Genomic DNA, 25,438 nt, shown 5'->3' on the forward strand with positions numbered 1-25,438 from the left:
CTAGCCACCGTGCTTCTACACTTGCATTGCTTGCTGTTCGGGGTTTAAGGCTGATGAGCACTTTGTGACATCAGCTGATGTAAGAAGGGCTTTATAAATACATTTGATTGAAAGCAAGTCTAAGAAGCGGTAGGGTAGATCTGTTCCGTTTTTGCATCTTACAAAACTGAAAGTATACCAGCTTCAAACACAATCTTGTTGGTTATGTAAAAGATCATTCCAAGCGGTTTAGATGGGACAATTATTCCCTACACTATACTTGCTCGTTTGGTCACAAACTGAAATTAGGCAAACTTTTTGAATTTTAGCAACCAGGAAATGGTGGGGCAATTGCTGCATAGTGCATCTTTAATGCTAAAATCTGTTTTGGTTTTTAACTGGTTTTGACTGTCCAAACAAAAAGTTAAGTGACCAAATCAGATGCGTGGGTGTTCAGACAGCAGTCATTTGCTGACATGGGTACACTAGTTGTCATTAACGACGGGGGTGTGGTGTAAGCTGATTGGTGGTGGTGCTCCCTATCACTTATGTAGTTAGCTAAGGTGACAATGCCTGGCATAGACATTTCCCAGTTGCTTTAAATGTTCAAAATCAGAGTTAAGAAACACTTTTAAAGCCTCAAAAGGATGAGATGACTGAACTTTCAAAATGAGTGCTTTTTTGGCTAGCCACAGCAATCAACTAGCAGTTTAGCTCTCTAGCACACTCAATCGTTTGTAAACAATTAACAAAAGCTAGTTAGCTACCACATGTTCTTGTCAAACTCAACAGAGAAGCTATCAAGCAACATAAGCCAAATAACAGTAAAAACCACTTAAGGGAAGAAAAAATAATAATTCAGATTTGACTGTTCAGACAGGTCGCACGGCCAGAAATTAGATTTGTATCTGATTTCAAACAACCTACGGCGGTGCCTGTAGAGGCGTATATAGAGGTACTGGAGTTGGGGTCCGTGGTGATCATGTTATGAGGACACAGTGACAGGGTTGAGGGAATCGTTCCTGCTGAAGAACTTGGTGAAGGCCTCTTCTAGTACAGTGGCCATCCTGCTTTGGTCCACCTGTAAGGACAATCAATCACATTACGTATAGAGGGAGCTCACACAGAAGAGTCAAGAGCTGGGGGGTTGGGAGATATTATGTACGCCGTTCTCCAAAGCTATTGGTACATAGTGGGAGAATCTAAAAAAAAAAACAGACAGCACTATCTGTAGTAGAGTAGAGAGCAGGAGCTGCAATCTGACATTTGCGCACACCGCCTGTGATTGTGTGTTTATAGGGGTCAAGCAGAGCTAGAGTGGGAAGCTCATCATGGACACTAATCCACTCACTGCCTCTCCTCTGCCATCCTCAACACTTACACCGCTCTACCACAGAACACCTACACAAACTTTGTCTCTCTCAAACACACACTTACCTCGCTGATAAAGCCCAGTTGGACCAGTTCAACAGCCAGTACCTTTACATTCTCATCTGGAACAGAAACCGTAGGGTCAGTGTTAGCATACATACAGGTTTGTTCCTACGCAATCTTAAGTGCAATATTAAATGTGGTAGAAACAACAGACTTACAATGGACTTTTGTCTGATTTAACCTCCCCATCTCCATGATAGGAGCAGCTTAAGTATTGATGGGAGGTATGACGTGGGAAGACAGGTAGTTAAGGATTATGCATGGGTGAGAGTATGCGTTTGTGTACGTGCAGGCAAATCTCTGAGCGTCTGCATTTGTATGCCCTGCAGGGCGTGTCAGTGCCCCAGCCATCCCCAGAGACAGAGCAGCTGCCAGCAACATCCACACACGCCTGACATTCTCAACACGCGGGCATGCAACACTAGACACGCCTGTCGTGTGTGTGGGAGGGGCAGGGTCATACGAACACACCCTCCTGGCTATGGGAAGACTAGTGTTCCACGTAGATGCCCAACTTAGACCTGTATTCCTTTTGGGGTACAATATAATACTGTGTTTGAACTGTCTAAGGACCCCATTATATGGCCTTTCGTGTATTGTCCCCCTCCACCCAATTCCACCTTATCTGCACTCTAGATCCACTGGTATCTCACATACAAGGCGCACACACACACAGTCTGATCATGCCAGCGATGAGTGCAATGGGAGCAGCCCCAACGACGTGGATGAGGCTGGGGTTACCATACACTAGGGCAGGGCCAGTGTCTGGAGTTAAAGACAAAACACACCCAGTCAGGCTTCGTGGCCAAAGTCCTGCCATTCCCAGACAACATTCACAACAAGCTAGGTCAGACAAGAGCTGGTAGGGTTACAACTCGAATCCCTTCCCTTGTCAAATCTGACATTGTTTAAAGGAATGCTGTGTGGCTATGTTATCTTACCCAAACACCTGTCTATAACAGTTTGAGACTGGCTGCATAGGTTGATCGAGACTTGTGGTCTGTCTGGCCTGTGCACCTGTGTTCCATTCATCATTAGGAGAGGACAGTCCAGTAAGACTTGATCCTATTGGCCCCCTTGGGAGCAGTATAGTGGCTGTGGATTGTGTTATTTTTATAGAAGTCCTTATGGTCCAAGCGCTGTCTAATAGAAACACACTGGGTCAGCAAATAGCATAGATCCCAGTATGCATTCTGTATCCCTTTAACTGAACATACACTTTGATCTCCAGCCACTGCCTGCCCAGCTCAATGACATGTCTTTTTGTTTCTGTTGTGCTTACTGGGTAACAAGTCACAGCTTAAGTGTCTGTTCAGTTTGTCCTCCAGCTTCAACAGTAGTGTCAGCTGTGGAGGGAGGAGGAGATGGTTACATATTCAGAGACTGGCCTCTAGAACATGCTTGTCGACGTCATCTATCTTTAAGTCACTGAACTGAAAACGATGAGATTAAAGCTACTTACATGATGTTTTGCACCCTCCTCTACTGGCTCAATATTACACTGCATCTGAACAACCTGCAGAAGGTCAGAAATGTAGGTGTTCAGAAAGGTGTCCAACAAATAAAATATTGCTATAGTGAAGTAATTGATGGGATATACACACTCTTCCCTTTCTCTCCTCTCCCTCACCTTCCGTGTCTCCAGTTCCGAAGGTTCTGGGGTAGGGGATTTTACAGAGGGGGTGACAATGGGGGATTTGACAGGGGACTGCTGGGGCTGCTGGCGAGAGGGCAGACCGAACGCTGTCAGAGGGTAGATACCGTTCCTGTTAGGGAGGGAAGAGGGGTTACATTCATTTCATGATGGCATAGGTAAATTATACACATGTTATTAAGGCTAAAGTGTAGACCCACGATGGTCAAAACCGATGGTCAAAAAAAACTTACTCAAATCTTGAGAGTTTGCAGGTATTCTCATACATTTTTCCACACAGATTTTAGCATTTTACTTCAACAAAAAGTATAAACAGGGGAAGGGCTGGAGAAACACCTTATATTTCAGATGTTGGCAAATCACAATAATAGTCAAATGCTAGATACTGCCACCCCAGATATTGTATAGTGTATTACAAGATGCTTCTCTAATAAAGTAGTAACTAGAAAGAAGTATATGAGCCATCTGGTTCAGCTACACCCTCTAGTGGTGGAAATATGTCATAGGCTTGACAGCTTCCTGGTCCTGTTCAGTAGCTGATGGGGAGTTCCTTACCTCACATCCTCCAGGAACTTATCCAGCTCCAGGGCAGGAAACTGAGACAGCCTGATGAGAAAAACAGGATCAGCACAGGACTCTGAAGAAAATACCCTGAGTTCTAAAGCGTACTCAGCTGAAGATAGAGGCACCAACAGTTTAACTTACTTGAGCTGCACGCCCTCCTTTATCTCAGCGATGATGAGGTTGGGGTCCATGTTCTTCGTGATCTCCTCTAAGGCATTCTCAGGGATCATATCTGAGAGAGGAATGGAGAAGATACTCAAGCTGGTGGCTGACAATGCAACGTATGTTTGTGTGAGAGAATGAGTGAGCGCATCTGTTTGCGCGTGAAGACTCAATCTGGTGGCGAAGTGTGTGTGCGAGAGAGACTCACGTTGGTGGCTGACGATGCAGTGTGCAGCTAGCAGCTTCAACAGGGGCACCTCAAACAGAGCCTGGTGGAACAGCAGCTCTCTGGCTGTAGGCCTCTTAAACGGGTCAGCCTCCAGACACTTCTGAATAAACTCCTGCAGGGAACACACAAATAATATTACACCCCCCCATAATAGTACACAAACAAATAATATTACACACACTCTTACCCTCTGCAGGGGGTCTTCCAGTGACTGTATGGCATTGTTGATGGCCTCCTGAGAGACGTAGGAAGATTCTCCATTCCCCTGGATCTCCAATACTGCCATCTATACAACAGACACACAATGATATCACCACCATCCACCCAACACAAGCCTCAGTGTAGCAGAGATCAGATAAACCCGATACGGAGATGACGTCACAAGTTCTGACACACGGAGATGACGTCACACGTTCTGACACACGGAGATGACGTAAATTTTAAATGCATTTCGACTTTAGAGTGCCAGCTCACCTCCAGGGCACACATCCCAAAGGAATAGATATCCACTGCAGTGGTGACATCTGCAACAGCTACAGGGGTCAGGGAGAAGATGGAGAGAAGAAACATGAGGCAATGGTTTTAGTGAAAGACATTTCCTGAGAAGATCCTATATTTGACCTATCCATGTCATTCTGAGCCTTTACCTCCATATTCAGGAGCGAAGAAGTGCAGGTTTTTCTGTTCCTCTCTGCAGGTCTTCACATGGTTGTTGATGGTGTCTGGAGCCACTGGGGGACAACAGACACTGGATTAGACAGTCAGTCTATTTGGCTGTGTTTAGACAGGCAGCCCAATTCTGATCTTTTGACCAATCACATCTGATCTTTCCACATCAGATTTTTTTTCCAGAGCTGATTGGTCAAAAGACCAATGAGTGAAAAAAAAGATCAGAATTGGGCTGCCTGTAAAACGCAGCCTTATAATCTTATAACCTGGAGCTAAACCCATACAGGGCTGGTGTGGTGCTGTCCACCCAGGTGTTTAGGACTGGAGCACTACCTGATCCTATCTTGATGAGTCCGTTGTGCTGGATGAAGATTGTGTCACAGGTCAGGTTCCCGTGGATGATGGCCGGCTCACAGGAGTGGAGGTAACTAACAGAGGCTCATCAGAGACCATAGGAGTTAGTTAACCCCACAGTTGTTTTTGTCCGTCATAGTAAACCAGGTTTGTGTTCCGTAAGGCACCTCAACAAAATGCTTGTTCTTATTAGTTCAGTTGAGGTAGTACATCCATGTTTCACACAATTACAAAACATTGTCTCCTGTTTCATGCCTACTGCACATGACCCTGATGACCCGTTTTGATTAAATATGGGGCCCTGTTATTAGTGTTGCAGCTATCAGAGTTGGTCTGTAATGAGAAAGAAACTGACCTGAGTGCTGAGAGGATCTGGGTGCACCATCTCTTCCAGGCCTAAACAAACAAATGATACATTCTGTTACATGTAGACTAATGAATGTCTTATCTGCAAAGCTAAACATCCTTTGATGTGCTACTGTGTTATCGGTGACTTGGTGGGCAGGGCAAATTGTATTATGATATTTGCACCTTTTCATTCATGGTCTTGTGGTTCTTCTTAGTCTTCTTCAGAAACTGTTTCAGACTTCCTGAGGACATGTACTCTGTGATGAAAATCACCTGAGTTGAAGACCGCAACTTATCAGTTAGGAAGAAGAATCATTGAAATGATGTGTTACATTGTTCCATCATTTCACTGACGCCTCACATTTAGGCCTGACTATAGCAACCAGACCACGTGATCCAAACAAGGAGAGTCTTCCCTCTCATAGACGAGTCAGAACTCACCCTGGCACGGTTGATGTCATTGATGTCAGCCCAGTACTTGTGAAACTTGACAATGTTGAGATGCTCCAGCTGAATCAAGTTGTCAAACACAGACTTCACCTTCTCCTGTTCACAGAGGAATAGGGACAACATGGGGACAGCATTTAACTAAACAGTCTCCATAGAGATGGGATCAACTGTTTTGTCAGTATTCAAGACAAATTAAGATATGTGCTCTAGTACAACGATAACTCCACTAGACAAGGACAGATCGACAAGGGGGCGATGTTGGTGTAGCAGCCAGACATACTTTACCTCCTGCAGCTTGAAGTTTTTCCTCTCAGAGAACATGACCTCGTTCCAGACCACCTCCACCCCCTCCTCTGTGTCCATGGCCAGGTAGGCAGCGTCTATCCCTGGGACGTTCCGCTGGTTCACCTGGGGGGGGAGAAAACAGAGGCAGAAACATGGTTCACACTGTTGCAATAAGTTCATGGACAGTCCAATGTGTCTCCGTCTCACCTCCTCTCTGCGTTTCTGCCAGCGGCCGCAAGGGCTCTCCTCCAGAATCTCAGACTCGTCTTCGCTCTCATCCTCATCCTCGGTGGGGGTAGGGGGCCCCGACACAGTTGTGGACACGGACGCAGGTCCCTGGCCACTGGGTGCCACTGGCTCTGCCTTGGCCTCCAGAGCCTGGTCGGGTTTACCGTCTTCCTCTGACATCACGATAATACCGGTCTTTGTGGCAGATTGTGCCTCTCTGGGGTTCAAAGGCCTTTCTCCCTCCCACTTCTGGAACTGTGGCAGCCGCACCCCCTTCCACTCACACACCCTGAGGACTATGAGGCACTGTTGGCAAAAGAGACACCATTATTTTTTCTCTCTGAGTTTGGAGCACACTGCCAACTCATAGTTATCAATACTTTATCTGTACTATGAAATTAGACAGTTTTTCTTATGAACTAATCAATTTAGCCTTGTCGGGACTGGCTGCGTCACTTCATGTCTATGGTTGCCAGTGAGGGTTGCAAAGACAAAGTCTCTGCCATAAATTGACTAGCATAACTGTAGAAAAGTAGCTTAGGCCTACTTACTATGCAGTTATGCGGTGGACTGACATTGTACAGTAGCCGGCATTGTTAGTTATGTTTCACTTGTAACGTTAGGTAACTAACTTTAGAAGCTAACTAGCTTTCTAACGTTATTTAGCTAACCAAATGTACACCTCTATCCCAAACGTAGGGCATTAAAGTTAGAGAACTACCTATAACTTACTAGCTAATTGACCAACTTTCACTTCGACAACGTTAAACAAAGTCATGGGGTCACAGCTAGCTAACAGCATTTTCCAGGTAACGTACTGTAAGTTACACATTTAGAAAATATGTCTAGCACGAACCCTCGATAAGAACCAGTTAGCTAGCTGAAAACTGTAGTTAGCTAGCCGAAAACTGTAGTTAGCTAGCTAACGTTATCAACGTCAGCTAGCCTAGTAAGATACGTTCTTAAACAGTTGATTAAGTTATCTAGCTATAGTAACGTTAGCTAGCGTAATTCTTAACTAATAAACAAGTCAGCAATACCCCCCCTTTTGTTACCCAGTTATGCGCTATATTGCTAACAAACACGGTAAAGTTAAGCTACTTACTTGGAAGAAAGTAACATTTGTCGCTTGTAAATCCCCTTGCAGTGCGTAAATTAGCTACTAGTAGTCGCTAGCTAGAAATGACAAGGACGCCATTCAAAATTTCAGAAGTACTTCAATAGAATGAGGGGATTCGATTATCTGGCCCCGGTTAGAACCAGGTGAAAAGAGATTGCTTAATTTTGCAGCCGGGCTGCCTCCCGTATATGGGGTTACAAGTGTAAACGTAGCAACTTTATATCAAAACGCACACTGATTTCTCTTACCCGCATGATGACTTGTCTCCATTTTCTACGGATACATTTGGAAATGTAGACCTTATAGTTTAAAATAAATAAAATAAAACACATCAATACTTGACATCTCAATATTTCACATGCCCATTTGACGAATGTCAACATTCTTCATTCCTCAATTGACATGTGAATGATTTAGACATTTTGTTTTCAAGTATATGCATAAATAAGTATTATAATAGTAAAATAAAATATATTCATTCTATTCAAATAAGCGACCCAAGTGGTTCAATATGGCAAGACTGGCTACGGCCTCCGGGCTGAGGAGGGCTCCAGATATGGGATGACGTAGTGACCGTAGTGGGAGAGGCAGCGGTTCCTTCGACCAGACCACCTCATCGACAGTCGTCACGACACAGAAAGCAGCTCGAAGACCCTAAAATACTCGATATTACAAACTCACATGGATGCATATGAACGTGTATATCGGCTAACTTTGGTAAATTAGACTCGCCTGACCATTGCCTAAAGGCTACACACAACCATAGCCTATGAATTCGGGAACTATCGCTGCGTGGAAGTGGAACATTTTTATGGAGGCTTGGAGACGTAGGGGAGCGAGGAGCAGAAGGGGGTAAACTGAAGATCGACACACCAAACTGGAAACATTGGACATATTCTGCTGGCTACGAGTGACCCACACGCACGGGACGGGGTGGAAACATGGCCGCGAATGTCAATTTAACATCTGGGATGGGAGAAATTATTCAACTGAACGTCGGTGGGACAAGGTATTACAGCGTTTAAATAGCCTCACAGTCTATAGAACTGTCAATGTGCGCTCATGGAGGACGGTATTGACATACTCGACATGTTGCAATGGTCGTTTCTTTTTAGGTTGGCAATGGCATGCTGTCGCAGACGAGAACATGGAATTGGAGCTGCGATAAAATGCACGAAAAGCACGCAACATACGCGCTCGTATTGTCAAGGCGTGTTTACATTGTATCAACATGCAATCTTGGTGTTCCGCAGCGAATGGCCATGATCTGTCATAGGATATAGGCTCATATAGTTAACTACGGCTATGTCTGGAGAATGTGTAGTAGATTGCCTGTATTATTGACTGCGTTCCAGTAGCCAGAGACTCGAGAGTAGGCGTAACATACTAAATTTAAATCCGGCACACTCCAGTTAGTATGATATGTTACGTGTCCTATGGTATGTATTCATTTGTGGATGTCCATCATCCATTTCGTATGTTATGAATTACAATTTGTATGATATGTTACAAATTGCAATTGCATTGTGTCCATGATGAGAAATCGAACACAACCTTGAGACCAGACTGCAGTAGCATTACCCAATCATGATACATGTATCTCACAGTAAATACTTTCCATAATGTATTAAGTGTGTATGTAACCTGACTCCACCTTGGACATAGGCCATATCATCCCTTTTATGTATTTCTATGTGTCCCTCTTCGGAGGAATACATGAAAACCCATGAGAATTCATGAACATTTTGTATGTATTATTGTACAGTACAATCCATTGCGTCGTGATACAGTACGTCTTATATCCTTGGTCTGATCTACCCTCTCAGGTTCAGCACCTCTAGACAGACTCTGATGTGGATCCCAGACTCTTTCTTCTCAAGGTGGGGTCTACCTCCCTCTGCACATATCTGCTAAGATGTGATCTGGCGTCAGCTCAGGAAAGGTTACCTAGTTCACTTCGAGGTGGATCTCCCAAGGATTCAATCTTGATAATGTATTAAAAACAGCGTTAGGACTAGTCTGGCCCACATTTGACATAAAGCCAGAACGAAAGCTGAGATCAGCTTGTTATGGGCTAACTAGAACATGAGGTTATGCGTGTGTGTGTGTTTCAGTTTGCTGAGTGGCAGAATATCAACTCTACGTGATGAAACTGGAGCTGTGAGTACATTCTTCTATGCGAAAGGCAAACATATTTTTCGTCCATGTTTTTTTGGGGGTCTGGTGAGAGCGTTGGCCACACGTTCCACAAATACTCTTTCATGTACTCTCGTACAGTGATATTAAACTGTAACAATGATATTTAGGTATTAAGTTTCGAAATGTGCCTCTTGTCCTCCAGATATTTATTGACAGGGACCCGACAGCCTTTGCGCCCATTTTGAATTTTCTTCGAACCAAAGAGTTAGACTTACGGTAAGAACACCTGACACTCTCTACACACGGGAACAGTATCCTTTAAATATTAGCAGAAGCATATTGGTCCAGGTTATAAAGTCTTAGAGCTGATGTTCTCTTCTCTTCATAGGGGGGTAAACATTAACATTCTCCGCCATGAAGCTGAGTTTTATGGGATAACGCCGTTAGGTATGGCCTCCGTGCACTAACCTGAGTAGTTACTGTGCTTCTACATGGTATTACATTGTTATTTAACCATCACTTAATAGTTTGACCTTGTCCACTTCCCAAGTAGTTTTCAGCGCTCTACCTACTGCGTAAGCATGCTGTAAAATGCTGATTTAGTGGCTTATATATCAAGTTTCTACAGTGTTTCGGACTTTTTCCTCTTGTGTTGTGGTGGCTGTCTTCAGTGAGGAGGTTGCTGCTGTGTGAGGAAATAGAACGTTCGTCCTGTGGCAGTGTTCTGTTCCATGGATACCTTCCCCCTCCAGGTATCGTATTCCCACAACTCCTCTTACCTGGAATTCTGTCCTCTGGCACAGGTGAATTACAGGACGTCATTGTATTCTCCCTCCATCTCTCTTATCCCTCTATCTCTCTGTCTGCTTGCAAGGGAAAGGTGAGCGCTCTAGTGACGCTCTTTCCAGCGTCCGTTTTGGTCTTTGATCTTTTGGTCTTTTTGACGTTCATAAAATGTGTTCGTGATGTAGAATTCTAGTTATTCTTTTCTTAGTTTTGTTGGTTGATTGCTTGACTCATGTGTTTCTCCCACAGCTCTCCCAGCCCATAAGTTCAGCTCCACCCCTGCAGCCTCGGGCCCTGCCCCTGAGGATCGGCCTGGTCCCACCGGAGCAGAGGGGGGGTTCCCCCATACCTGTCCCCCCCACCCCTCACTCCCCGGGCCCCCTGGAGCCGAGGGACCACACAGACTGGGTGAGCAGGAGGGCAGGGTTACAAAAACAAAAACAAGGGTGTGGGCGAGGATGTTTGTGTAATGAGGCGTGGAGCAGGGCTGGGGCTGTGGTCCTCTACTCCCCAGTCTCCTCAGAACACCGTGTGCCTGTTTAACCACCAATCAGAGTAATCCTCAGTCCTACCGCTGGTCAGGAGATGGCGTTTGTGTGGCTGCGTTACAGCTGGAGCTAACATGACCTGACGTCGGGTAAAAAGCACCAAAGTTAAAAGTTCACACTTTACTTAGTTCTGGGCTGTGTGTGTTAGAATCAGAGCTGGTTTGATCTGGAGTTCAGTGTACTACGCACATGCTTAGAACACAGCCAAATTATCCTATTAGTAATATTGACGATCAAATGACATTTTGTTGACACCCTGACCCAAATACATTGTGCATGGTTGTGTACAGACATTTTGTAATAACGTTGCATTTGTAAGCACTTTAGCGTGATCGTGGTAATGTATAGGGCTTGCTCAGTATACAGTAAAAAGTAGCTAACGATATGGGTAGGCGGAAATAATACAACTATCAACCATTGTGTACAGCACTGTGTGTGTTTCCCGGTTGTAAGGTCAAATGTTATGTTTCCAGGTTATTAGGTAAAGTGCTTTGTTATGTGTCCAGGTGCTGTGGTGGACCCTAGGAAGGTGCTTATTGTAGCTGGACATCATAACTGGATCGTAGTGGCTTATGCACACTTTGTCATCTGCTACAGGTAACACTGGCATTTGTATTCGGATTCATCGACTCCGAGTTGATATCATTTATAGATTGTACTCCTCATAAATCTTGAGTGTGTGTGTGTACTGACGTGTGTGTATTAACGTGTATGTATTCTTCAGGATAAAAGAGTCGTCGGGGTGGCAGCAGGTGTTTTCTAGCCCCTATCTGGACTGGTCCATCGAGAGAATCGCCCTTAACGCCAAGGTTACACTGCCATGATTGCGCATCAGTAAATCACAATGTATTGTCCGAAAGGTGCTTTATCAATAAAGTTTATTGTTATACAGGTGGTGGGTGGTCCCCATGGTGATAAGGACAAGATGGTGGCAGCTGCCTCCAATAGCAACATCATCCTCTGGAGCATCCAAGACGGAGGGAGTGGCAACGAGATAGGTAGGTAGGTGTGTGTGTGTTTTGTGAAAGCGAGAGGCGTTTTGCGTCTTATTGTTTCTCTCTCCTCTCGCTCTCTCTAGGTGTGTTTAGTCTGGGTGTTTCCGTAGATCATCTGTTCTTCATCGGGAACCAGCTGGTGGCCACCAGTCACACTGGGAAGGTGGGAGTCTGGAACGCTGTCACACAGCACTGGCAGGTGGGATTACATAGGGTGTGTGTGTCCGGATGGATAGAGAGATAGAGAGGGAGGGGGAGGGAGGGAGAGAGAGATGGGAACAGGGCTTAGAGAAGAAGAATGTTTTAAGGTTCATACATGTGTGCCGTGAACATCATTTTCTGCCTTTTTTGATGTCAGTGGTGTAAAGTACTACTTAAGTAGTTTTTTGGGGTATCTGTACTTTACTATTTATATTTTTGCCAACTTTTACTTTTTGCTCCATACATTTTCCCTGACACCCAAAAGTACTCGTTACATTCTGACAGGAAAATGATCCCATTCACACTACAGCCTCTGATCTGGAACACTCATTAAACACAAATGCTTCGTTTTGTAAATTATGTCTGAGTGTTGGAGTGTGCCCCTGGCTATCTGTCAATCAAAATAAAATTACTTTTGATACTTAAGTATATTTAAAACCAAATACTTTTAGACTTTTACTCAAGTACTATTTTACTGGGTGACTTTCACATTTGTCATTTTCTATTAAGGTATCTTTACTCAAGTATGACAATTGAGTACTTTTCCTACCACTGTTTGATGCACAGTAGTAGCCATGAACATCAGAGAAAATAATCATAGTGTTGAGAGAGAGAGAGAGAGAGATATTTCATTTGAACCCTTTCTTTTCTCTCCTCTCCATCAGGTGCAGGATGTAGTTCCCATCACCAGCTGTGACACGGCCGGCTCCTTTCTGCTACTGGGCTGCAACAACGGCTCCATCTACTACATAGGTACACACACACGCTTAATTCAGGAAGTGGAATTCGATTATTTTTTGTTTTGTTTACTTCCTTCATTGACTGAAATGGAATTGACCCTAAGCCTTCTTGGTTCTCTCTCTTAGACATGCAGAAGTTTCCTCTGAGGATGAAGGATAATGATCTGTTGGTGACAGAGCTGTACCACGACCCGTCTAACGACGCCATCACTGCCCTCAGTGTCTACCTCACACCCAAGACCAGTGAGTCCACACACACACTCTCAAACACATACCTACGTGTACATGCATGCGCACACACAAATCATGTATTTCCATCTTCATTGGGTTTCAGCCTTTGAGCAATTATCTTTTGTGAAATCCTATCTCTCTATTTTTCTCTCGAGGTGTGAGTGGTAACTGGATAGAGATAGCATATGGAACCAGTTCTGGAGCAGTCCGGGTCATAGTTCAACACCCTGAGACAGTAGGCTCTGGACCTCAGCTCTTCCAAACCTTTACTGTCCACCGCTCCCCTGTCACTAAGATCATGCTCTCGGAGAAACACCTGGTCTCAGGTAAGAAGGGGAGGGAGCAGGAGGGGAGGGTTTTGGGACAGGTTTGAGCATTGTGTAATCAGGATAAGAAAATAACAGGTATGCTAATGATCTCTATGTCTAAATATCTGTATTTTAATGGCTGTGCTTCATATACAGTACCAGTCAAAAGTTTGGACACACCAACTCATTCAAGGGTTTTTCTTTATTTGTACTATTTTCTACATTGTAGAATAATAGTGAAGACATGAAAACTATGAAATAACACATATGGAATCATGTAGTAACCAAAAAAGTGTTAAACAAAACAAAATATATTTTATATGTGAGATTCTTCAAAGTAGCTACCCTTTGCCTTGATGCCAGCTGTGCACACGCTTGGCATTCTCTCAACCAGCTTCACGAGGAATGCTTTTTCAACAGTCTTGAAGGAGTTCCCACATATGCTGAGCACTTGTTGGCTGCTTTTCCTTCACTCTGCGGTCCAACTCTTCCCAAACCATCTCAATTGGGTTGAGGTCGGGTGATTGTGGAGGCCAGGTCATCTGATGCAGCACTCCATCACTCTCATTCTTGGTCAAATAGTCCTTACAGAGCCTGGAGGTGTGTTGGGTCATTGTTCTGTTGAAAAACAAATGATAGTCCCACTAAGCGCAAACCAGATGGCAGGGCGTATTGCTGCAGAAGGGTAGCCAAGCTGGTTAAGTGTGCCTTGAATTCTAAATTAACCTCCATGCTTCACGGTGGGAACCACACATGCAGAGATCATCCGTTCACCTACTCTGTGTCTCACAAAGACACGGCGGTTGGAACCAAAAATCTCAAATTTGGAATCATTAGACCAAACGAGAGATTTCCACCGGTCTAATGTTCATTGCTCGTGTTTCTTGGCCCAAGCAAGTCTCTTCTTATTATTGGTGTCCTTTTTAGTAGTGTTTTCTTTGCAGCAATTTGACCATGAAGGCCTGATTCACGCTGTCTCCTCTGAACAGTTGATGTTGAGATATCTGTTACTTGATCTCTGTGAAGCATTTATTTGGGATGCAAATTCTGAGGCTGGTAACTCTAATGAACTCCTCTGCAGCAGAGGTAACTCTGGGTCTTCCTTTACTGTGGCGGTCCTCGATGAGAGCCAGTTTCATCATAGCGCTTGATGGTTTTTGCGACTGCACTTGACTGACCTTCATGTATTAAAGAAATGATGGACTGTCATTTCTCTTTGCTTATTTGAGCTGTACTTACCATAATATGGACTTGGTCTTTTACCAAATAGGGCTATCTTCTGTATACCCCCCTACCTTGTCACAACACAACTGATTGGCTCAAACGCATTAAGAAGGAAAGAAATTACACAAATTAACACCTGTTAATTGAAATGCATTCCAGGTGACTACCTCATGAAGCTGGTTGAGAGAATGCCAAGCCTGTGCAAAGCTGTCATCAAGGCAAAGGGTGGCTACTTTGAAGAATCTCAAATATAAAATATATTTTGATTTGTTTAACACTTTTTTTGGTTACTACATGATCCCATATGTGTTATTTCATAGGTTTGACATATTCACTATTATTGTACAATGTAGAAAATAATATAAATAAATAAAAACTCTGGAATGAGTACTGTAGGTGTCCAAACTTTTGACTGGTACTGTACATTGTGTGTCTGTCTGTCTGTCTGTCCGTGTGCGTGTCCTTTAGTGTGTGCGGACAACAACCACGTGCGGACGTGGACGGTGACGCGGTTCCGAGGCATGATCTCCACGCAGCCTGGCTCCACTCCCCTTGCCTCCTTTAAGATCCTCTCATTGGAGGAGACGGAGAGCCACGGCAGCTACTCATCTGGCAACGACATCGGTGAGAGAGGGAGGGATGGGTAGAGGGTTGGGGAGAGCGAGGAAACGAGAAAGGGACATACAGTTGAAGTCGGAAGTTTACATACACTTAGGTGGGAGTCATTAAAACCCGTTTTTCAACCACTCCACAAATGTCTTGTTAACAAACTATAGTTCTGGCAAGTCGGTTAGGACATCTACTTTGTGCATGACACAAGTAATTTTCCCAACAATTGTTTACAGACAGATTATTTCACTTATAATTCACTGTATCACAATTCCAGTGGGTCAGAAGTTTACATACACCAAGTTGACTGTGCCTTTAAACAGCTTGGAAAATTCCAGAAAAGGATGTCATGGCTTTAGAAGCTTCTGATAGGCTAATTGCCATAATTTGAGTCAATTGGAGACGTACCTGTGGATGTATTTCAAGGCCTACCTTTAAACTCAGTGCCTTTTCGCTTGACATCACTTGAAAATCAAAAGAAATCAGCCAAGACCTCAGAAAATAAATTGTAGACCTCCACAAGTCTGGTTCATCCTTGGGAGCAATTTCCAAACGCCTGAAGGTACCACGTTCATCTGTACAAACAATACTATGCAAGTATAAACACCATGGGACCACGCAGCCGTCATACCGCTCAGGAAGGAGACGTGTTCTGTCTCCTGGAGATGAACGTCCTTGGGTGCGAAAAGTGCAAATCAATCCCAGAACAGCAGCAAAGGACCTTGTGAAGATGCTGGAGGAAACCGGTACAAAAGCATCTATATCCACAGTAAAACGAGTCCTATATCGACATAACCTGAAAGGCCGCACAGCAAGGAAGAAGCCACTGCTCCAAAACCGCCATAAAAAAGCCAGACTACGGTGTGCAACTGCACATGGGGACAAAGATCGTACTTTTTGGAGAAATGCCCTCTGGTGGTCTGATGAAACAAAAATAGAACTGTTTGGCCATAATGACCATCGTTATGTTTGGAGGAAAAGGGGGAGGCTTGCAAGCCGAAGAACACTATCCAAAATGTGAAGCATGTGTGGCAGCTGTTGTGGGGGTGCTTTGCTGCAGGAGGGACTGGTGCACTTCACAAAATAGATGGCATCATGAGGTAGGAAAATTATGTGGATATATTGAAGCAACATCTCAAGACATCAGTCAGGAAGTTAAAGCTTGGTCGCAAATGGGTCTTCCAATTGGACAATGACCCCAAGCATACTTCCAAAGTTGTGGCAAAATTGCTTAAGGACAACAATGTCAAGGTATTGGAGTGGCCATCACAAAGCCCTGACCTCAATCCCATAGAAAATTTGTCGGCAGGACTGAAAAAGTGTGTGCGAGCAAGGAGGCCTACAAACCTGACTCAGCTACATCAGCTCTGTCAGAAGGAATAGGCCAAAATTCAAAGGAAGGAAGGCTTCCCGAAACGTTTGACCCAAGTTAAACAATTTAAAGGCAATGCTACCAAATACTAATTGTGTGTATGTCAACTTCTGACCCACTGGGAATGTGATGAAAGAAATAAAAGCTGAACTAAATCATTCTCTATACTATTATTCTGACATTTCACATTAAAATGAAGTGGTGATCCTAACTGACCTAAGACAGGGAGTTTTTACTAGGATTAAGTGTCAGGAATTGTGAAAAACTGAGTTTAAATGTATTTTGCTAAGGTGTATGTAAAATTCAACTGTAGATATGGTAAATGGAAGGGATGGATAACATTTGTTTTTATCTAGAAAGGGTCTAGAGCAGGGGTGTCAAACATAAAACCCACGGGTGAATTAAGTAAAAATAAAAAACAAACACAATATGCTTTAAAATCACTAAAACTAAATCCAAGCTATGTAGAAATGATAATGGATCGACCTTCATACTGTTTCCAGCTCGCTCATAATCACGCAAATGAAAGCTAGACAGTCAGGGAGCAAAGGAAATTCCCAAAACGATGGATCGAGGACAATTTTCTTCAAATTTTTGACGGCGAGGAAATACAACCAATGTTCAGTGCGTCCCTCCGGACCTTGTTGAAGACTGAATGCGGCCCCTGGGACAAAATTATTTTGACACCCCTAGTCTAAAGCCTAGTGTTCGTGTGGGTCTAAAATCCCAGTTAGACTGGTGTCATCTCCTTCAATGAAGGGCTTTTTCACACTACTGAGCTGAACCGATGTGAGCCAAACCGAGCAGTACTGAGCCGGCCTGCTTACGCATCCCCCATAGTTTCTGAAAAGGACAATGTGAAAAGAAACTATCTGAGCCCACACAGTTTGGTTTGTGTGGGCATGATAGTGTGAAAAGGGTACAGCAGTTGTTCTAGAGCCCAATCTAACCAGTGTGGTCTGGTTTCCCCTCAGGTCCGTTTGGGGAGAGAGATGACCAGCAGGTGTTTATTCAGAAGGTCATCCCCGTCACCAACAAGCTGTTTGTTCGCCTCTCCTCCACCGGGAAAAGGTGCTACTCATCAGTTATCCTCACACAACATCGACCCAAATCAAATTGTATTTGTCACATGCGCCGAATACAACGCTTACTTACGAGCCCTTAACCAACAATGCAGAGTTGAAAAAAAAAAAGTAAGAAACATTTGCAAAATAAACGAAAAGAAAAATAGTAACACAAATAATAATAATTAGGCTATATACAATGGGTACCGGTACCGAATCAATGTGAAGGGGTACTGGTCAGTCGAGGTAATATGTAAATGTATGTAGGGGTAAAGCGACTATGCATAGATAATAAACAGAGAGTAGCAGCAGCGTATGTGAAGGAATAGGAGTGTGTGTTGGAGTGCAGTGTGTGTGTGTGTGTGGTTAGAGTCCAGTGAGTACATCAAACCTGTGCAAACATAAATAATAATAAAATAAGAGCCGTGCGGTATCAGAGAGAACAGTCTATGACCTGACTTGGATGGCTGTAGTCATTAACAATTTTTAGGGCCTTCCTCTGACACCGCCTGGTATAGAGGTCCTGGATGGCAGGAAGCTTGGCCCCAGTGATGTACTGGGCTGTACTCACTACTCTCTGTAGCGCCTTGCGGTCGGAGGCCGAGCAGTTGTCATACCCACCCAAGCGGTGATGCAACCAGTCAGGATGCTCTTTTTATTTTTTTATTGTACCTTTATTTAACTAGGCAAGTCAGTTAAGAACAAATTCTTATTTATAATGACGGCCAACCCCGGCCAAACCCACCCCTAATCTGGACGATGCAGGGCCAATTGTGCGCCGCCCTATGGGACTACCAATCACGGCCGGTTGTGATACAGCCTGGAATCCAACCAGGGTCTGTAGTGACGCTTCTAGCATTGAGATCCAGTCCCTTAGACCGCTGCGCCACTCTGGAGCCCACTCTACAGCTGCACTATTTTCAGCCTCCTGAGGGGGAATAGGTGTTCTCGTGCCCTCTTCTCGACTGTCTTGGTGTGTTTAGACCATGATAGGTTCTTAGTGATGTGGACAGCGAGGAACCTGAAGCTCTCGACCTGCTCCACTACAGCCCCGTCGTTGTGAATGGGTGTGTGCTCGGCACTCCTTTTCCTGTAGTCCACAATCAGCTCCTTTGTCTTGCTCATGTTGACGTAGAGGTTGTTGTCCTGGCACCACACTGCCAGGTCTCTGACCTCATCCCTATAGGCGGTCTCATCGTCGTCCGTGATCAGGGCTACCTTCGTTGTGTCGTCGGCAAACTTTATGATGGTGTTGGAGTCGTGGGTGAACAGGGAGTACAAGGGGGGACTATGCACGCACCCCTGAGAGGCCCCTGTGCACCACCTGGGGGCGGCCTGTCAGGAAGTCCAGGATACAGTTGCAGAGGGAGGTGTTCAGTACCAGGGTCCTTAACTTAGTGATGAGCTTTGAGGGTACTATGGTGTTGAACGCTGAGCTGTAGTCAATGAACAGAATTCTCACATAGGTGTTCCTTTTGTCAAGGTGGGAAAGGGCAATGTGGAGTGCAATAGAGATTGCATCATCTGTGGATCTGTTGGGGCGGTATGCGAATTGGAGGGGGTCATGGGTTTCTGGGATGATGGTGTTGATGTGAGCCATGACCAGCCTTTCAAAGCACTTCATGGCTACAGACGTGAGTGCTACGGGTCGGTAGTCATTTAGGCAGGTTACCTTCGCTTCCTTGGGCACAGGGACTATGGTGGTCTGCTTAAAACATGTAGGTATTACAGACTGGGTCAGGGAGAGGTTGAAAATGTCAGTGAAGACACTTGCCAGTTGGTCAGCGCATGCTCGGAGTACACGTCCTGGTAATCTGTCTGGCCCTGCGACCTGTGAATGTTGACCTGTTTAAAGGTCTTACTCACATGGACTACGGAGAGTGTGATCACATCATTATTTTATAGCCTTGTCTGATGAACATGGTCCTTTAGCACTTTCATCCAGCTCACAGTAAACACACTTAAATTCATCAAATATGGTCATACAACCTTTTAACCAAAGTGCTGCTAGCACTATGCTCAAACACACTGAACTACCAGAACTGTGGTTGCTCTGTTGTAGTCTGAATGCAGTCAGTTCCGGTCTGATGTGGTCTGTCCTGGTTGTCCCTGCTAGGATCTGTGAGGTGGCGGCAGTGGATGGGACCACCATCTCGTGTTTCACGGTGAGGGAGTGCGAGGGTTCTAGCAGGATGGGTTCTAGACCAAGGAGGTACCTCTTTACTGGCCATGGCAACGGCAGCATTCAGATGTGGGACCTCACCACCGCTATGGACACCGCCAACAAGGGAGAGGAGAAGAAGACTGACGGTGAGGAGTGATAATACACTTTATGTATAGGAACAGATGCTTCCGAGGCCATTGCACATATCCATGGATTGTATAGTGTCATTTTGACACTTTGCTTTCACATTTAGTTTGACACTGATAAGTGATAATGTGTTTGATTGACAGAGGTGGGCGGACCAACAGAGGAGGAGCTGCTGCAGCTATTGGACCAGTGTGACCTCAGCACCTCCCGCTGTGCCACGCCCAACATCAGCCCCGCGCCTTCGGTGCTGCAGCACAGCCGCCTCCGAGAGTCCTGCTCCAGGTCACTTACACACCGTAATCTGTTTCTGACTCTTCATGTTGTGAACGTTTGTCTGTGTACTTGTCTTTTTCATGGCATCTATCTCTATTTATCCGATCCCCATTCTCTTTCTGTGTGTCCCAGCCTCCAGCTGCAGGCCCAGGAACCCATCCCAGAGACGGCCACCTACGGAGCCCTGCGACCCTACAGAGAGAGCCCCCTGCTGGCCCACGCCCGCCGCACAGAGTCCTTCCACAGCTACAGAGACTTCCAGAACTTCTCCCTGGGGACAGGTCTGCTGGAGAGCCCCGGACAGGCTCCAGGACAGGGGGCAGGCCTAGGTACAGAGGCCCGAACCCGGTCACTGTGCGAGGCTGGGGGAGAGGAGGGCGAGCGGAGGGGCTCGGCCATGGAGCTCTGGGCTAGCCGAAGCGCTATCGCCGCTAATGCTGATGCCGTTGCTAATGCTTCCGTGGTCACAGGTGGCGCCACTGCCGAAGAGGGCGTTTTGGTATCGCCACGGCAACCCCCCGACAGTCCTGGAGGAGACGCTTGGCGAAGGGTCCAACTGGAAGAGGAGGGGGCGGGGTTAGGATCAGTGGCGGAGGCTAGGTCTGAGGTGAGAAGGAAGGGAGGGTTTGAGGGGGCAGTATTTCTGGGCAGAAAGAGAGCACCTCCAGTCCCCCAGCTCACCTCGCTCCCCGCGGTGGGGTCTGAGGGGGGAGGCAGTGACTCCTCCTCCACTGCCTCCCCCTCCCCCACCCAGCTGGCTTCCATTTCCCCCCGGCACAGGAAGTGCAGTGAGCCGGCCAATCAGGACAGCAGCCTGTGAGTTACGGACAGCCCTGACGCCGACACGCCCCTGGTGTCAGTCAGTCAACAGCTCTAGGGAGAAGGTACTCCCCTATCCCCTGATCTAGGACAAGCCTCCCCTCCCCAAATTCTAACCTTAACCATTAGAAGTAAAACACACTCAACTGACCTTAGATCAATGTTTGGGAGCAACTTCATCTCACAGGCAATATTCAAGACTGCCACAGTATGACATCTCAAAAGAAAGCCCGTTATCCTCAGTCAAGAGAAGAAACTTGACGCCTGCTGGAAGTCGCTAACTAGCCTAAGGGTGATCTTTTAGTTCCGAGCATGACTTTAACCCTTCGGATCTCTCCATCGTGGCTGTAATCTGGTAGCTGCACAAGTGGTTCTCCTCCAATGTTTGTTCCAATAGTCCCCTCATGATATCAGTGGGACTTTGTGTTAGAGGCATATAATGTAGTTTATCGACTGTTAACACAAAGTGCTCGATATGTTTATTTCCCCCTTGTGGTTGTCGTCACTTTCACACACACTCATAGTTTTGGGTTCACAGGCTGTTCAACCAGCCAGTAGCCGTGCGTGTTGTGTTTTAGACCTGCCTGAATTCTACGCTACACAGTAAATCTCCTTATTTCTCTTTTTTTTCCTTTTGTCGAAACAGACCGACATCTCATGCTGAAGGTCAAAGTGACTTTGCATGGCATTCTATGTTTATTTGAAATGTAACATGCTTAGTGCCTTTTTTTTTAACATTAGCCATAGTCTAAATATCCAGCTGTCCTTTTCAGTGATGTAGAGAGGAAGTAGACCAAAGGTTGAATGGAGGATATTTGTCTGTAGTCTACGCAGTGTGTTGTTCTCACTGTCCAGTGACGTCACAGGTTGGATAGCTGCTATTATCGTCACCCCTGTCACCCAACAGCAGCTTTCAGATGGCGGGAGAGAAGAGAGAGGAGTTGTCAGCGGGGCCCACCCTCCCTCCACCCTTCCTTCACCCCATCACTAGACCAGACCTGGGTGAAATGCGTACAACTTGAGGTGCACTTGATTTAGCTTGTCCAGTGCAATGGAACCAATGGAATAGTCCCACCAAACTAAATCAAGCGCGCCCATTGTTTCTGAAAGTACAGTATTTGATCCAGGTCTGTCTTCTACCGAGCTGTTTAGTAAGAGATGGAATGTGACCAAGCTGAGGGTTCAACATGTACAAAGGTGTAAATCTCAATAATATGCAATCGGATTATATATGGAGAATATACCTACATAATCAATATAATATAATATGTAACCATCCTGATGCATTTAAATGTGTGTATAACTCTGTCTACATATTTGCTGTTGTTTGTGACATCTGCTTGTTCTCATATAAGCTATTCATATTAATAGTATTTTATCGTACCTAAATTGCATTTGCACCTCGCACTACGACGACTAAGTGATGAGGTAACATTTTATTTGGTATGAGATGACATTCAGCCCGTTGAGGAGTAATGCCTATCCCTCTCTATATCTCTGCGCGTCTAAGGCCTGGATTCGTTCTGAACCCCGTGTTAGATCCCCCCCGATTGAACCGACACAGTATGCAGCATTTACCGTGAATGCGGTCTCTGCGAACGCGGGAACGTTGCCTTTTTTAAGAGGTTTTCGGCCCGATCGGATGAAATCTAGGCCTCAGCTATCTCTTCTCTGGCTGTGTTTACACTTTCACCTCAGACGGATACTAAAAAGGAATAGATCTATTTATGTCACTCGTTATAACATTTTGGATAACATGTATGTACCAACACGTTATGTCGCTATGTATTCGTGCTTGCTAGTCTACATGGTATAGTGCAAGCCTGTTACTCACTTGTTGGCACTGAATTGCCGTTGTCTTTGAGCTGGCTAGACGTGTAGGATGTAGGATGACATCTTGGGGCTCTATTCAGTCTGTAAAGCTGAAGTGTTGCAGATTGCACCATAGAAATATATAAAAGGTCATTCCCGATTTGAGCCGACATATGCGGCGTTTACGGTGGACGCAGTCTCCGCTAAAGAGGGAACATTGCCTTTAAATTTCAGTCGCGCTGTAAAACGGATCTCCCGCCATACGGATTGAATAGAGCCCTATAGGCTGACACAGGACCTGTTTTATAACTCTTTTAGTTCAGCTTGGGTTTATCTGACAAGCGGTAGTCACACAAACCTGGTAGCCTTGTATTGTAACGTTGGGTGTAATAGGGTTGCAGGGCATGCAGGCTTTTGCTCCATCCCAGCACTACTCCTAAGTCTTCAGCTGTAGCCTCTATCATGGGATCAATGTGTCTTATGTCTCTTTCAGTGGGTGACAGTGCAAGGAGGGAGCACCAGGTTAGTGTGGATACTCTTGTCAAAGTGTGTGTGTGTGTGTGTGTGTGTGTGTGTGTGTGTGTATCCCAGACCAGTGTGACACACTCCAAAGCAGCGCTGGGCTCTCAGCAGTGTAACCTTCCCTTCAGAAAAGTTAGCAACTTTGTTAGCTGAAAATGGTGTTTGATAGCTGTGTGATTTATGAGCATAATAAAGTGGTGTTGCTGCTTCTGAATGTGTGAGCTGCCAAGGGCCACACTGTCTTCTACAATCACTCTGTTTTTACTTTACAAAACATCTTTCTTTTTTACGTTGACGATAGCTGTGAACGTGCAGCTACTATGCCCTTGTCAAAATGGCGTCCTTGAGTTGGGACACAGTCGTAACTGCCAGTTTGGTGTGTCCCTTTTTTTTAAAGACAAAAACAAAACTGACTGCTATACAGCTACAATACCGTCCCCATAGGTCCCTGTTATAGCAGCAAAGGGGGGGACCAACTCCATATTAATGCCCATGATTTTTTTTTGGGGGGGGAGGTGTTCAACGAGCAGGTGTCCACATACTTTTGGTTGTGCGCGTGCCCGTGATGTGATTTGGTTGACACGGAGGACCTGATACTAGTTGAATGGCAGGCCATAGTTCCGCATCTCCATCCCTACCGCTTGGTAGACGGGTCTGGGTGGCCTTGGTTAGGTACTACAATGTGAATCCACTAGAGGGCACTGTGGATGTGGGTAAAATCAAGTTACAGGTTAACGCTGGGGACGCTGAATAAATCAATGAATCTATACCGACTACATTATACGGGGTCTTCATACAGTTTAGTGTGGTTTTAACATTGGTTAGGAGTGCCACAGAACCCTGTTCATGTCAAAAGCATGCTGTTAATCTGTTGCTAATGAGGACTTTTTCAGTGTAATGGATCACGTCGACCCTTCATAGGAATTGTGTTAAACAGTGTTGAGATGAAATAGGTGTGTGTGTGTGTGTGTGTGTGTTTTGTCACTCTGGCTGCTGCGTCTGTCCTCTCTCTGACGTCTCCTCATGTCTGTACTGATGGAGTAAAACACAATAACCCAGTATGTCAGCTGTCTCTTTGTCTTTGTCCTCAAACACCAAGCACAACTGGGACAAGTCATCGCACTTGTTTCATGCCTCACTCCAATCTGTTTGGTTTTATGTTTATATTATAAAGTGTGCGGATGTGCCTCCCTCTGGTTTTTTTGTTCCCGCCAACAACCGCAGCATATCAAGTCAAATATCACTTTATTTCCCAAGTACATAAATATTCGGAGACATACAAAAACACAATTTGTAAACTGGGTGGTTGGAGCCCTGAATGCTGATTGGCTGAAAGCCGTGGTATTTCAGACTGTATGCCACAGGTATGACAAAAACACAATTTTTACTGTTCTAATTAGGTTGGTAACCAGTTTATAATAGCAATAAGGCACCTCAGGGATTTGTGGTATATAGCCAATATTCCATGGTTAAGAGCTGTATCCAGCCACTCTGCGTTGCGTCGTGCCTAAGAACAGCCCTTAGCCGGGGTATCTTGGCCATATACCACACCCCCTCATGCCTTATTACTTAATTAGACAATTTCAATACAATGTGACGTGTCTCATCATGAAAAAGTTCAAAAGCATTCCAGTACCTAGAATTTTGATAAACCATCGATGTCCAGCTCTCTACACAAAGCTGCACGAGAAGAGTCAACTAGTTTTAGTCAAACTGACCCTGTCTTATGTTCTAACCAGGCCAGGAGCAGCATCACCCAACTATTTGCTATTTATAGTCCTCTCTAGGTAATGTCTTCTAAAATCAACTATTGTACTCTGGACTAAGGATTGTTGTCTTGGCTAAACAGCTGACTCAAGGCTGAGTTGAAGATGATGGAGATATTTAACACAGTAATAAAACATCAGACTTATTAACATAGGCCAGATCACATACAAACAAAATTATACACTATATAGAATACTCTACATTCATGATTATACAACGGGTGGGTCTAATCCGGAATGCT

At 45.1% G+C, this 25,438-nt stretch overlaps 2 protein-coding genes across 2 annotated transcripts; one reads left to right on the forward strand and one right to left on the reverse strand.

The window, feature by feature from the left end:
* Positions 1–137: 137 nt before the first annotated feature.
* On the reverse strand, positions 138–7,616 carry LOC115162506 (nuclear receptor-binding protein-like). Its single transcript, XM_029713862.1, has 18 exons — positions 7,462–7,616; positions 6,336–6,662; positions 6,129–6,251; positions 5,835–5,939; positions 5,577–5,666; positions 5,401–5,441; positions 5,025–5,119; positions 4,670–4,753; positions 4,497–4,555; positions 4,210–4,308; positions 4,002–4,134; positions 3,773–3,863; positions 3,623–3,673; positions 3,044–3,179; positions 2,876–2,929; positions 2,696–2,759; positions 1,417–1,472; positions 138–1,060 (listed from the first exon to the last, which is right to left on the reverse strand). Exons 2-18 carry the CDS (start codon positions 6,534–6,536, stop codon positions 965–967), a joined length of 1,578 nt encoding a protein of 525 aa, XP_029569722.1. The 5' UTR covers positions 6,537–6,662; positions 7,462–7,616; the 3' UTR covers positions 138–964.
* A 378-nt stretch (positions 7,617–7,994) lies between these two features.
* LOC115162505 (BTB/POZ domain-containing protein KCTD3) lies at positions 7,995–24,491 on the forward strand. The gene is made up of 19 exons (XM_029713861.1): positions 7,995–8,485; positions 9,303–9,356; positions 9,591–9,636; positions 9,818–9,891; positions 10,004–10,062; positions 10,287–10,367; positions 10,651–10,809; positions 11,456–11,546; positions 11,674–11,758; positions 11,842–11,947; positions 12,028–12,143; positions 12,811–12,898; positions 13,012–13,128; positions 13,272–13,442; positions 15,117–15,272; positions 17,604–17,700; positions 19,810–20,003; positions 20,148–20,286; positions 20,410–24,491. Exons 1-19 carry the CDS (start codon positions 8,418–8,420, stop codon positions 21,095–21,097), a joined length of 2,589 nt encoding a protein of 862 aa, XP_029569721.1. The 5' UTR covers positions 7,995–8,417; the 3' UTR covers positions 21,098–24,491.
* Positions 24,492–25,438: the final 947 nt, after the last annotated feature.

The sequence above is a fragment of the Salmo trutta genome, chromosome 25 (genome assembly GCF_901001165.1).
Source record: "Salmo trutta chromosome 25, fSalTru1.1, whole genome shotgun sequence".
Lineage (NCBI taxonomy): Eukaryota > Metazoa > Chordata > Actinopteri > Salmoniformes > Salmonidae > Salmo > Salmo trutta.

Excerpts from the sequence above, each read along its gene's own strand:
- LOC115162505 (XM_029713861.1), top strand. The coding sequence starts at position 8,418 with ATGGCCGCGAATGTCAATTTAACATCTGGGATGGGAGAAATTATTCAA. Across the intron at positions 9,637-9,817 it reads TACGTGATGAAACTGGAGCT|ATATTTATTGACAGGGACCC; the intron begins GTGAGTACATTC and ends CTTGTCCTCCAG. Across the intron at positions 20,287-20,409 it reads CTCCGAGAGTCCTGCTCCAG|CCTCCAGCTGCAGGCCCAGG; the intron begins GTCACTTACACA and ends TGTGTGTCCCAG.
- LOC115162506 (XM_029713862.1), bottom strand. The coding sequence starts at position 6,536 with ATGTCAGAGGAAGACGGTAAACCCGACCAGGCTCTGGAGGCCAAGGCA. Across the intron at positions 4,309-4,496 it reads TTGGGATGTGTGCCCTGGAG|ATGGCAGTATTGGAGATCCA; the intron begins GTGAGCTGGCAC and ends TCTGTTGTATAG. Across the intron at positions 1,473-2,695 it reads AAGCTGTGACTTGTTACCCA|ATGAGAATGTAAAGGTACTG; the intron begins GTAAGCACAACA and ends TTTCTGTTCCAG.